This window comes from Garra rufa, chromosome 16 (assembly GCF_049309525.1).
Source record: "Garra rufa chromosome 16, GarRuf1.0, whole genome shotgun sequence".
NCBI lineage: Eukaryota > Metazoa > Chordata > Actinopteri > Cypriniformes > Cyprinidae > Garra > Garra rufa.
Genome location: NC_133376.1, coordinates 34,038,542 through 34,050,622, shown reverse-complemented (window position 1 = coordinate 34,050,622; position 12,081 = coordinate 34,038,542). Strand labels below are relative to the sequence as shown.

The window sequence follows — 12,081 nt, the reverse complement described above, 5'->3', positions numbered from 1 at the left end:
CTTGGAAAAGTAGTTCACTTTTTTCATGTCTAAATATTGAATCTGGAGGTACTCGCAGGCTGATATTACTAGAAATGAGAGGCAACAGAAAGACTCACTTTCTTACTGCTGGTACACTTTTACTTTACATTGCATTAGAAATTGAGTTTTGGTCTGTCTATATACTTGAGTACAGCAGATATCAGCAGTCTCGTCTGCTCACCAAGCCTGCATTTATTTGATCCAAAGTATAGTTAAAAACTGTAATTTTGAAATATTTTTACTATTTAAAATAACTTTTTATTTGAATTTATTTTCAAATAATTTATTCCTGTGATTTCAAAGCTGAATTTTTAGTATCATTACTCCAGTCACATGATCCTTCAGAAATTATTCTAATATTCTGATTTGCCGCTCAAAAAACATTAATTATTATTAGTAGTTTTTTTCAGGTTTCTTTGAATAGAAAGTTCTGAAAAACAGCATTTATCTGAAATCGAAATCTTTTAACATTATAAATGTCTTTATCGTCCCTTTTGATCGTTTAAAGCATCCTTGCTAAATAAAGGTATTAATTTAATAATAAAAAATTATACTGACTGAAGCTTTTGAATGGCATAGTGTATAATGTTATAAAAGCTTTTTATTTCAGATAAATGATGATCTTTAGATATTTCTATTCATCAAAACATTCTGTAGAAAATGTCCTCAACTGTTTTAAATTTTGATAATAATAATAATAATAACAACAACAATAATAAAATGTTTCTTAAACAGCAAATCAGCATATTAAAATGATTTCTGAAGGATCATGTGACACTAAAGACTGGAGTAATGATTCTGAAAATTAGGCTTTGAGCCCAGGAATAAATTACATTTTAAAATATATTCAAATAGAAAACAGTTATTTTAAATAGTAAAAATATTTCAAATTGTTTGGATCAAATAAATGCAGGCTTGCTAGAGACTACTGTTAAAAAAATTTTTTTCAAAAACCTTTGACTGATAGTGTACATATTTAAGATGTACAGTGCTCTCACAGATTTTTGTCCAATTTAAATGTTCTTCACAAATACGATAACCACACATTTTTCCGTTTATGAGACATTTTGAGTCACAAATCCCAAAGAACACTGAGTTACTTGTAACTACCACATTGAAAACCATTGTTGGATCAACAGAATTCCCCCAAATGTCGGCCCAACTAGTCAAACACAGTCTGGACTAAGAGTTTCATATTGAGCAACATTGCTAATGTGGTTAAAGAATTATTGCTTTGCTGACTTAAAACTGTTTTGTTCATTATTGTTAGTTGAGTGTTGTGTTGTAAAAGGATGAGCTCTTAACATCACAGTTGTACACTTTTATTGCAGAAATCTTTACTTTTTTCCTTCAGAAACAAATACATAAACCATTATATATGTGACCCTGGACCACAAAACCAGTCATAAGGGTAAATTTTTTGAAACTGAGATTTATACATCATCTAAGAGCTGAATAAATAAGCTAGGATAATATTTGGCCGAGATACAACTATTTGAAAATCTGGAATCTGAGGGTGCAAAAAACCGAAATATTAAGAAAATCACCTAAAAGTTGTCCAAATGAAATTCTTAGCAATGCATATTACTAATCAAAAATTAAGTTTTGATATATTTACATAGGAAATTTACAAAAATCTTTATGGAACATGATGTTTACTTTAATATCCTAATGATTTTTGGCATAAAAGAAAAAGTATAATTTTGACCCATACGTTTTTTTGGCTATTGCTACAAATATACCCATGCTACTTAAGACTGGTTTTGTGGTCCAGGGACACATATGTAAAACTATGTACAATTTCATGTGCTACGCTCTCAGAAAAAAAGGGTACAACAGCTGTCACCTTACCTCAAGAGAAGAGTCCATATTGGTACCTTGAATGCACATATTAGTACCTAAGGTGTTAGTTCCTAAAAGGTCTAAAAGTATCCCTTTTGAAAAAGAACCACCATAGTGACTGCTTTTTTTTTTATCAGTGTACTAAATGAATTTTGCTAAAGAAGAACTCTTTAGTTGCCTATGCAAAATTACTGGCCAAACTTATTCATCATTATAGCCTTTTATTTCAGTGGTTCATGTATTGATTAGTCATTTATATTATTGTTTTTTATATTACTAGTTTTGATATTATTTTGTCATTGTTGTTTAGTCTAATAGTGTGTGGTTTCAAGGGCTGTTTATCCTCATGAATAAGAGATAAGAAGGAATATTTATGGAAATTCAAGGTTAATGGGATGTTGTTGTAAAGCAGTTTGGTTTAACACTATTTGTTGGATTTGTGTTTGTCAGGCGAAGACTGAAAATTGAGACATATGCAACTAAGATTATTCAATAAACTCTGCTCCTTTTTTTATCATGACCACATGATCTTCTGCTTCTGCTTCAACTTCTTGGCAGATAGAAGACTGTTAATACAGTTTTTGGGTACCAGACAAGATTTGTTGTTAATGGGTTTTGGGTGTTAGCCAATTTTTCTGACTAGTTTCCTATTACCAGACAAAACAGATATTGTCCAGAGCTGGATCTGATAGTTCTGGCATTGATCGAACAATTTAGAAACTCTAAACTGAGAAACTCAAACTGACAAAATAATGACAGTCATTGAGATAACTAAAAAATATGTATGCATTGTGTTGCCTTGTTCTTTTTTGGCATTGATGCTTTTATGACATACTTTTAACATTCATTGAACCATTTAGTTCACCCAAAAATGAAAATTCTGCCATTAATTACTCACCCTCATGTCGTTTCAAACCCCCAAATTAAGACATTTTTGATGAAATCCAAGAGCTTTCTGACCCTGCATAGACAGCACCGCAACTGAAATGTTCCCAGGACATTGTTAAAACAGTCCATGTGACATCATAAAGTCATTATTTTTGTTTTCTTTGCACCCAAAAAGTATTCTCATAGCTTCATAAAATTACGGTTGAACCACTGTTGTCACATGGACTGTTTTACCGATGTCCTTACTATGAAGCTTTCCATATACAACGTATAAAAGACATTATTATGCATTGCATCTAACTCAGTTGTGTCAAGTCACAAAATCAGTTGCACATTCCTGATTTTGGAGGCAACACATTCAAGCTTCAAATTATACAAAGAAATAAACATAGTTTTGCTCTCCAAATGACAAAAGGGCAAACAAATCTGTTTGCCATTACTGTTGTACCAAAACACCTCTAGAGTAATGCGGTAGGCCTGACAGCTGTCATTACATACTATTATTGCAAAAACACACACGTACACTGTGCCACCAAGGCCTGACAAATTGTGGCCCCCTACTGCTTTCCCAGCCCACACACAGACCTCACACCCATCATGCACCCACTCACCCCAGTCAGGAGTATATGGGCCACATGTAGACTCACACATAAGCCACAACATCCTTTGGACTGTTAGCATGTTATTTCTCATTTAGACCCCTAAATTATGTCAGTCAAAACAAGTATGATCAGTGCATAATTGTTCTAAACCTCCATCATTACCAAATATACTGTTTTGCTTTTTGTTTTGTTTTTTATCAGTGGCTTTGCTAAAAGGGAAAACCCACAAAGCAGAGTTAATGAAAACACAATGCAGACAGTGTCTGTGGAAATCATGCTGTGTTTATTTACAAGTCATACAGTTCTGGAGGCCAGCGAGTGAAAGAATGAAGCAGGGATAAAGGGAGAGGGAGGTGAAGAAATGGACAGCTGGTGGGGGACATATTTGGGAAAGGATTAAAGAAAGTAGATGATAAAAACAGGGACAAAATTAAACACCAGGCCAAATATTCATCAGATGCACAACTGCATGCAGATGAGTTATCATGAAGAGGAGAGAAAAGGTGTGAATGGAGATTCTTCTTCAGTCATGGTACATTCTAAGAATGCAGCTTTTGATAACTCCCATGTATCTGGTCCAGACAGCATGGTGCCTGAGGAAAAAAAAAAAAAGAGGGAGATGGATTTAAAACTGTCATAAAAAAACACTTTCATTCAGTGCTTTGCAAAAGTATTCTTTTTTAACTGCTTTAAATTACTTTTTTTTCCTCCACATTAATCTACACTCCATACACTATAATGACAAAGCAAAAACAGAACTGTCATAACTTCATAAATTAAAAATAAAAAAAATTAAATAAGTACATTGCATAAGTATTCAGTATTACAGCCTCACATCTTTTTGGCTGTGATGCAACAAGCTTTGCTCGTCAGCATTTGGCAATTATCTGCCATTCTTCTCCTCACCTCTTTACCTCTCAAGCTCTTTCTGGTTGGATGGGGACAGACGGACATTTTCAGATTTCTCTAGAAATATTTGATTTGATTTAGGTTTTTAAATTTTACAAAATTTTGCTTCGTCATTATGGAGTATAGAGTGAAGTGGTAAAAAAAAGTAATTTAAAACAGTTTAACATAAGGAAGCAAATGTGACAAAATGTAAAAAAAAAAAAAAAAAAGAAGGGGTATGAATACTTTTGCAAGGCACTGTCAGTGCTTGTTTTTTAATGAAGATTTGAAATGTTTGATACTTGATATATGTGAAATTCTCTTTATATACACTACAACTGATGTAATGATTTCTGAAAGATAATAAAACACTGAAAACTAATGTAATGAGTAATGATGCTGAAAATTCCGCTTTGTTTCACTTGGATAAATTACATTTCTAATGTTTAAACTGAAAACGGTGTAGTCTGGGATAAACACATATTTTCCAAATGATTTGGTGTGTCGTGGTTTGGTCTGTATAAACAGAAAACCACATTCCACATTGGTCAAACCACATAAATGACTGGACAGGAAACAAAGGTGACTACAGATAAAGCAATGTGCATATGATACAGTGACCCCAACTGGTTGCAAAGAGAATTTCCCCTGAACAAAGACCTCTATATGCAGCAACTGTATGCAACAAACACAGCGAGACTTACTTGAAGGTGTCAAGGATATGTGCCGAGTTTGTATAATGAGTAAGGTAGAGGTTCACGTCTATTGATGTCCATTTGTCTGATCGACAAGGTTCAATAAACTGTGAAGAGAGCAAGGAATTAATGCCTTGTGAAAAATTCAACACTATAGCTCTCATTATGATTTTATTAAATTACAAAAGTACCTTTTCGACAAGATCAATGAAGAAATCGCGAACATCTTTTGCGTTGATTAATTTGGCAGCGATATTTACAAGGCTTCTTGAGAGATTCTACAGCAGGAGATATACGGAAATCAAGAATCGTGTAAAGAAACATTTATTTCAGAAGAATATAAACCCTCTTACCTTAAAATTGGCTTCCATCTCATTGAAGACATTGGTTTTACCCCGCAGAGCAGTGCACACTAAACTGAGGGGATGAGAGGTTTCATTATTCAGACGAATGAGACAGAAGGAGTAACCATGCAACATTTGGACATTTTATAATGGCCTGTATCTCTCTTCTCCCTGTCCAAATCACTCACTCACAAACCTTTTGTGTTGGTCTAAGAGATCCTTGTCTGTTATTAGTATTTTGAGGTCTTTGAGGTCTTGAAGGAATTCCTTATCCAGATCTACATCCATGTCATCCATCATGTTATCTAAGAGAGTATAGACAAAGACACAAAAGGAGGTCTTTTCATCTCTGTCAATATTTTTCTGGTCAGACTGACAGTGTCCATTAATAACCTAGATGCTCAAAAACATGCAAATGTCAAATTAATTCTTACTATTGCAAGTGTATATAATTGTATATTCTCACTTAATATATGGCTCTCTAACAAATAAATGGTTAAAAAAATTATTATTATTATATATTAAAAAGATGATTATTATAATTCTATGCATTATTATAACACAGAAATATTATAAATATTGTTGTTTAAAGTATTTTATCAGTTGACTGTATATTATCTCACTTCATATACAGTATATATACACTTCAATAAACAGTATATAATTATGAATTTATTACCATTATAATTATTATAACTAACTGTATAAGACTGTACATTATCTCACTTAATATGTAGCTACTAGATAGATAGATAATTATAATAAAAGAGACAATATAATATATTGTCAAAAGATTTTGAATGTTTTTAAAAGAAGTCTCTTCTGCTCACCAAGCCTGCATTTATTCGATCCAAAATACAGCAAAAGCAGTAATATTGTGAAATATTTTTACTATTTAAATAACTGCTTTCTATTTGAATATATTTTAAAATGTAATTTATTCCTGTGATCAAAGCTACATTTTCAGTATCATTATTCCAGTCTTCAGTGTCACATGATCCTTTTGTAACATTATCCAAAAAGATTTTGTAACATTATACACTATACCATTTAAAAGCTTGTGGGGAAGAAATGATAGAAATTAATACTTTTATTTAGCAAGGATGCTTTAAATTGATCAAAAGTGATAAAGACAGTTGTAATGTTACAAAAGGTTTCCATTTCAGATAAATGCTGTTATTCAATAAAGAAACCTGTTTTTTGAGCAGCAAATCAGAATATTAGAAAGATTTCTGAAGGATCACGTGACTGGAGTAATCATGCTAAAAGTTCAGCTTTGAAATCACAGGAATAAATTACATTTTAAAATATAAACAGAAAGCAGTTATTTTATTCAAAATTGTACTGTTTTTGTTGTACTTTGGATCAAATAAATGCAGGCTTGGTGAGCAAAAGAGACTTCTTAAAAACATTAAAAATCTTACTGTTCAAAAACATTTCTGTATAATAAATACTTGACCAGAGTGGTACAAGAGACATAATTAAGCAATTCAAATGTAGGAAATAGGCTGCAGTCCATGTCCATTATACAAACATATTTGACCATTTAATGCCCTGATTGACCAATTTCAAGTATTGCAAATGGCTGTGTAAGTACTGTGTAACTGGTCTTACCCACAGCTCCTACAGTCCAGTTGTTGATTAGCTGCCCAGCACAGAAGGCAAAGTCCTGGAAGGTTAGATACTGCAACTTTTTCTTCCCCGTCTCAAAACGATTATTGGCAAAGAACACTATTGCAGCATAGTCTCTGGAGGAGGAAATTGGCAGGATCATTTAGCAAGAGAAGGTGCAAACGCACCAAATCAACACTGAAGCAACTGTTCATGGGAACTTGCATTCTCACAATTTTAATGAATATACAACCGAAAGACTGTATGTGTATAATATAATAATCATTCCTAATTATGCTTTGACTGCACTCTTTTGTGGTTGTTGTTGTTTTCCTCATTTTCTGAGCTCAATTCTACCAGCATTCTGGATTAAAGGAATAGTTCACCCAAAAAAGAAAATTCTGTCATTAATTACTCACCCTCATGTTGTTCCAAACCTATAACAAATTAAGGTATTTTTGATGAAATCCAAGAGCTTTCTGACCCAGTATAGACCTACCATGTTCAAGGCCCAGAAATGTAGTAAGGACACTGTTATAATAGTCCATGTGACAGCAGTGGTTCAACCTTAATTTTATGAAGCTTTGAGAATACTTAATAATTATTCAACAATTTCTTCTCTCCCAGGACAGTTTGCCAGCATTATCAAGAGCACCACAACGCATACATGCTGTCTATGGAGGGTCAGAAAGCTCTCGGATTTATCAAAATATCTTAATTTGTGTTTCGAAGATGAACAAATGTCATGAGGGTCAGTAATTAATGACAGAATTTTCTTTTTTTATCCCTTTGATTAAAAAGGTTTAAAAAGAAGAAACTTTTCAGAAAAAGACTCTCACCTGGCTAATTGATCAGGTAGTAGAAAGTGTTGCCGTATGTTTTCCACCAGGGGGCCCTTGAGTTCTTCCACCACTTTGAACACTCGCTTGAAGTTGTCAAACTGTATTTAAGGAGATAGATATAATCATTTCATTTCCAAAAGGGTCTTGGAAAAGTATGCGAGCATAAATCTTAGCTACCAATGAGAAGTTTAGAGTTGTAGGGTGCGTTTATACTTGCTACGTTCAGTTTGAACAACTGTACGCTGGTGAGATTTATCTGTTAATGCAGTTTATTTCAATGATTATTGTGAAATTAACACAATTGTTTAAGATGTTCGATAAGTTTGCAAAATATATATCATAAAACGTGTCCAGGCTGCGGCTGTATCCGTATGCCTTTTGTTTTTGGTGTTAAAAACTAACCAACACTCAATGTAGAATTTCCTTTTTTTGGTTCAGACTAATAAAGTTTTTTCATGACGTGTCATTAGTCAGGCATATTGGCAGCTCTGAACGTAAACAATGTCATTGAACCGAATGAAAGTTGCATGTTTTGTTGATTATTGCTGCTGAAAATGGTCAATTATTGTCATGTTTTGGCCTGTACTAATCAGTCGGACCAGGAAAAACATTTGGAGTACTATAAACTGGCAAAAATTCTAACAAATCGAGAAGTGTGCAAAAAACTGTCTGAGGAACAAGATGTTAGTGGTTGGTCAAACTGAACCAGGATTTCCAGGGCAAGAATGTTGACAACATTTGTGTTTGTTCTTATAATTTCCAGTCAGTTAGGTGAAATATTAGGCTAATATCTTAATACTGCTCGTACATATATTTACCAACTAATTACTAACTTTAGTTAGTAAGCAGGAAAGGCACATTATTCTGACCAAGTCCTTTTCTATATGATTTAGCAGCTTCCACACATTTTCTTCCGTGGTTAGCAGAACAACGTATTAGTACATTAACCATGCAATCCATGCTGTTGTTTACATCCAAGTATCACCAATATGGCTGTGTATCCGGGTAACTGACCAAATCGTGACATAAGTGCAAACCCTCTATAGAAACAAGAGAACTCAATTTCAAGTGTAAACACACCCTTAAATGCATTCCTACAGCCTACCTGTCTTCTGCAGCTCTTCAACGTAACGCCTGTTTTTGTACTAACATCATCAAGGTCTTTTTTGGTTCCTTTGGAAAGCTTCTTTCCCAGGACCTCTCGAATAAACGAATCATCGAAAGCATAATACCTAGAATTAAAAATGCAAATAAATGTTTTAAATTTAATAATAACCAAACCCATTTAGATTAGCAAGACACAAATCACTGCTTACCTTTCAATGAGCATGGCTTGTCTGTCTGGAGGTATCTGAAACAGGAGCTGATTAGCTAGTTTAGCCGGGTGGTACAAAAGTCTCTCGCACATCTGGAAAGTTCTGTACTGGTCCATGGTGTCACTGAGCAGCACTTCTGCACTCGCCTCGCACTCCTCCATTACACCTCCTTCTATCCGCACCTTCACTGCATCGTTTACTATGAGGTTGACCACATTGATTAATATATACAGTTGAAGTCAAAAGGTTACATACACCTTGCAGAATCTGGAAAATGTTAATTATTTGACCAAAATAAGAGGGATCATATAAAATGCATGATATTTTTATTTTGTACTGACCTAAATAAGATATTTCACATAAAAGATGATTACATATAGTCCATAAGAGAAAATAATAGTTGAATTTATAAAAGTGACCCGGTTCAAAAGTTTACATACACTTGATTCTTAATACTGTGTTGTTACCTGAATGATCCACAGCTGTGTTTTTTTAGTGATATTTGTTCATGAGTCCCTTGTTTGTCCTGAACAGTTAAACTGCCAACTGTTCTTCAGAAAATCCATCAGGTCCCACAAATTCTTCGGTTTTCCAGCATCTTTTAGGTAACTGATTCCTTTCCAACAATGACTGTATGATTTTGAGACCTATCTTTTCTCACTGAGGACAACTGAGGGACTATAACTATATGCTAAAACTATAAAAGAAGGTTTGAACGCTCACTGATGCTCCAGAAGGAAATGCATTAAGGCCAGGGGTGTAAATTTTTAAACAGAATGAAAATGTGTACATTTTTCTTATTTTGCCTAATGTTTTTTTTTTTTTTTTTTCATTTAATACTGCCCTTCAGAAGCTACAGAAGATAACTACATGTTTCCCAGAAGACAAAATACGTTTTCTTAATGCATCGTTTTTCTTTCTGGAGCATCAATGAGCATTTGAACCTTCTGTACTAGTTGCAAATGAGTCCCTCAGTTGTGAAAAGATGGATCTTATAATCATACAGAATGATGAAAAAATCTGGGACCTCCAGGACAAACAAGGGACTCATGAACAGTTATCACTAATCAAAAAAACACAACTGTAGATCATTCAGGTATCAACACAGTATTAAGAATTAAGTTTATGTGAACTTTTGAACAGGGTCATTTTTATGAATTCAACTATTTTCTATATGTATATAACTTATATATGTAAACGTCTTTGTCAAATATCTTATTCAGGTCGGTACTAAATAAAAAAAAAAACGTGCATTTTGTATGAACCCTCTTATTTTGGTAAAATAATGACCATTTTGAAGATTCTGCAAGGTTTTGACCTCAACTGTATTTAACTTGCTGAACAAACACTACAATGGATAATACTCTACCTGTATATCCATTCAGCCACAGCTGGTACACCTCTTTGTCCATAATAGTGGTGTTTCCAACAAATACATCCAGTTCCACAGACATCTTGACATCGGCACTATAGAAACTGTGCAAAGTCACATGGTCATGGTTAGTTAATACAAAACAGATGACTGTAACATCCAGTTACTTAGTGAGTTGCAAGGTTAACTGGTATTAAGAGTCTCACTTTGTGACACTAGCTATTCCTTAGTCAGAACCGAAGCTAAAAATGAACTATTTAACTTATTCATAATACAATTTAGCACACCACAGACATGCTACATCACTACGCATTTTCATAAAAGCCTAAACGGTCTTACCAGACACGAGCGTATTAACGCGACAGCTGTTTTTTAATCAGACTCGGATGTCACAACATAAGCTTTAGTTTTGGTGTATCGAGTTCCTTTTATCTTTTTACTCGTCGAAAGCATGAACTTATCTCATAGGCAAGCATGCACACTGTTTAAAGATAAATACCGCGAGTTGCTCATAATGGGGTAAGTAACAACCATCACGTAAATATTTACTAAATCCCAACTGTTATATCTAGCGACTACTCCACATCCATAGCAACAGCAGCACACTGTCGTGACTACTTCCGGGTTGTGCGCCGCATTCATATTACGTCAGTTTCACGTGGCTGCATGTTACTGTAGTTTCTGGTATCGAGTGTTCGGGTATCGTCACATCATCACAACTGTATTTTAATGAATGTTTTAGACACTTTACTGAATGTTTCGTCATACCATTGGCTTGAAACAGCACTATTGCTTTTTAAATGAATCCCACTAGATTTGTTTTTAGAATAGTGTGATATTTTCAGTATATAGCAGTAACTATATAATATAACGATATACATTATAACGTTGTAATTTATGTTTTACTTTATTTTAATAACCTAATAGTTTAATACTTAGCCCTCCATCAATTAAACCTCTTATAGGACTAGTTAAATAGTGCTGTTTGGAACTTTGATATCTTTAAATGGCAATGCCGAAACTTAAAATAAAAACATGAAGAGTAGCTGTAACTAGAGATTGTGGATAATTTTTTGATTGTGTTCCAATTACAAATCGAGTGCATTTAGTAAGTGAATCCATCATTATGGCAATAGCTGTAGCCTCTTTGTGAAAGGAGCATGTCACATGTTTAATTCCAGGTAGAGTTAACCTAGAAACTGAGAAGTTAATGATATCACAATCCTGCCCTATTAGTACTGTGTCCTTGAGCCATTTACTAGGAGAAAACGGCCCTGCCCTAGCATAGCCTACTGTAAGTCATGACACAAAAAGCATCTGGGTGGGAAGTGTCAAATTAATTAAACTACTCACTTTCTCATTACCAAGTTCTTCTGCTCACCAAGCCTGCATTTATTACAGCAAGTACAGCAAAAACAGCGATATTGTGAAATATTTTTACTTCTATTTGAAAAGATTTTAAAATGTAATTTATTCATGTGATTTCAAATCTGAAATTTTAGCATCATTACTCCAGTCACATGATCTTTTAGAAATCATTCTAATATTCTGATTTGCTGCTCCAAAAACGTTTATTGTTATTATGTTGAAAATAGCTGAGTAGTTTTTTTACAGGTTTCTTTGATGAATAGAAACTTCAGAAGAACAGCATTTATCTGAA

The 12,081-nt window shown here is 33.8% G+C and overlaps 1 protein-coding gene across 2 annotated transcripts; it reads right to left on the bottom strand.

The window, feature by feature from the left end:
* Nucleotides 1–3,624: 3,624 nt before the first annotated feature.
* fibpa (fibroblast growth factor (acidic) intracellular binding protein a) lies at nt 3,625–11,028 on the bottom strand. Of its 2 annotated transcripts, none has more exons than XM_073820873.1 (11): nt 10,761–11,028; nt 10,419–10,525; nt 9,050–9,248; nt 8,839–8,965; nt 7,731–7,831; nt 6,895–7,028; nt 5,477–5,585; nt 5,290–5,353; nt 5,128–5,214; nt 4,946–5,043; nt 3,625–3,946 (listed from the first exon to the last, which is right to left on the bottom strand). In XM_073820873.1, exons 2-11 carry the CDS (start codon nt 10,501–10,503, stop codon nt 3,877–3,879), a joined length of 1,074 nt encoding a protein of 357 aa, XP_073676974.1. In that variant the 5' UTR covers nt 10,504–10,525; nt 10,761–11,028; the 3' UTR covers nt 3,625–3,876. The 2 variants fall into 2 exon arrangements, with proteins under 2 accessions (XP_073676974.1, XP_073676973.1); XM_073820872.1 differs by having other exon boundaries at nt 10,921–11,025.
* Nucleotides 11,029–12,081: the final 1,053 nt, after the last annotated feature.

Excerpts from the sequence above, each read along its gene's own strand:
- fibpa (XM_073820872.1), bottom strand. The coding sequence starts at position 10,955 with ATGGTTGTTACTTACCCCATTATGAGCAACTCGCG. Across the intron at positions 9,249-10,418 it reads GTGGCTGAATGGATATACAG|TAAACGATGCAGTGAAGGTG; the intron begins GTAGAGTATTAT and ends TCAACCTCATAG. Across the intron at positions 8,966-9,049 it reads CAAGCCATGCTCATTGAAAG|GTATTATGCTTTCGATGATT; the intron begins GTAAGCAGTGAT and ends TTTTAATTCTAG.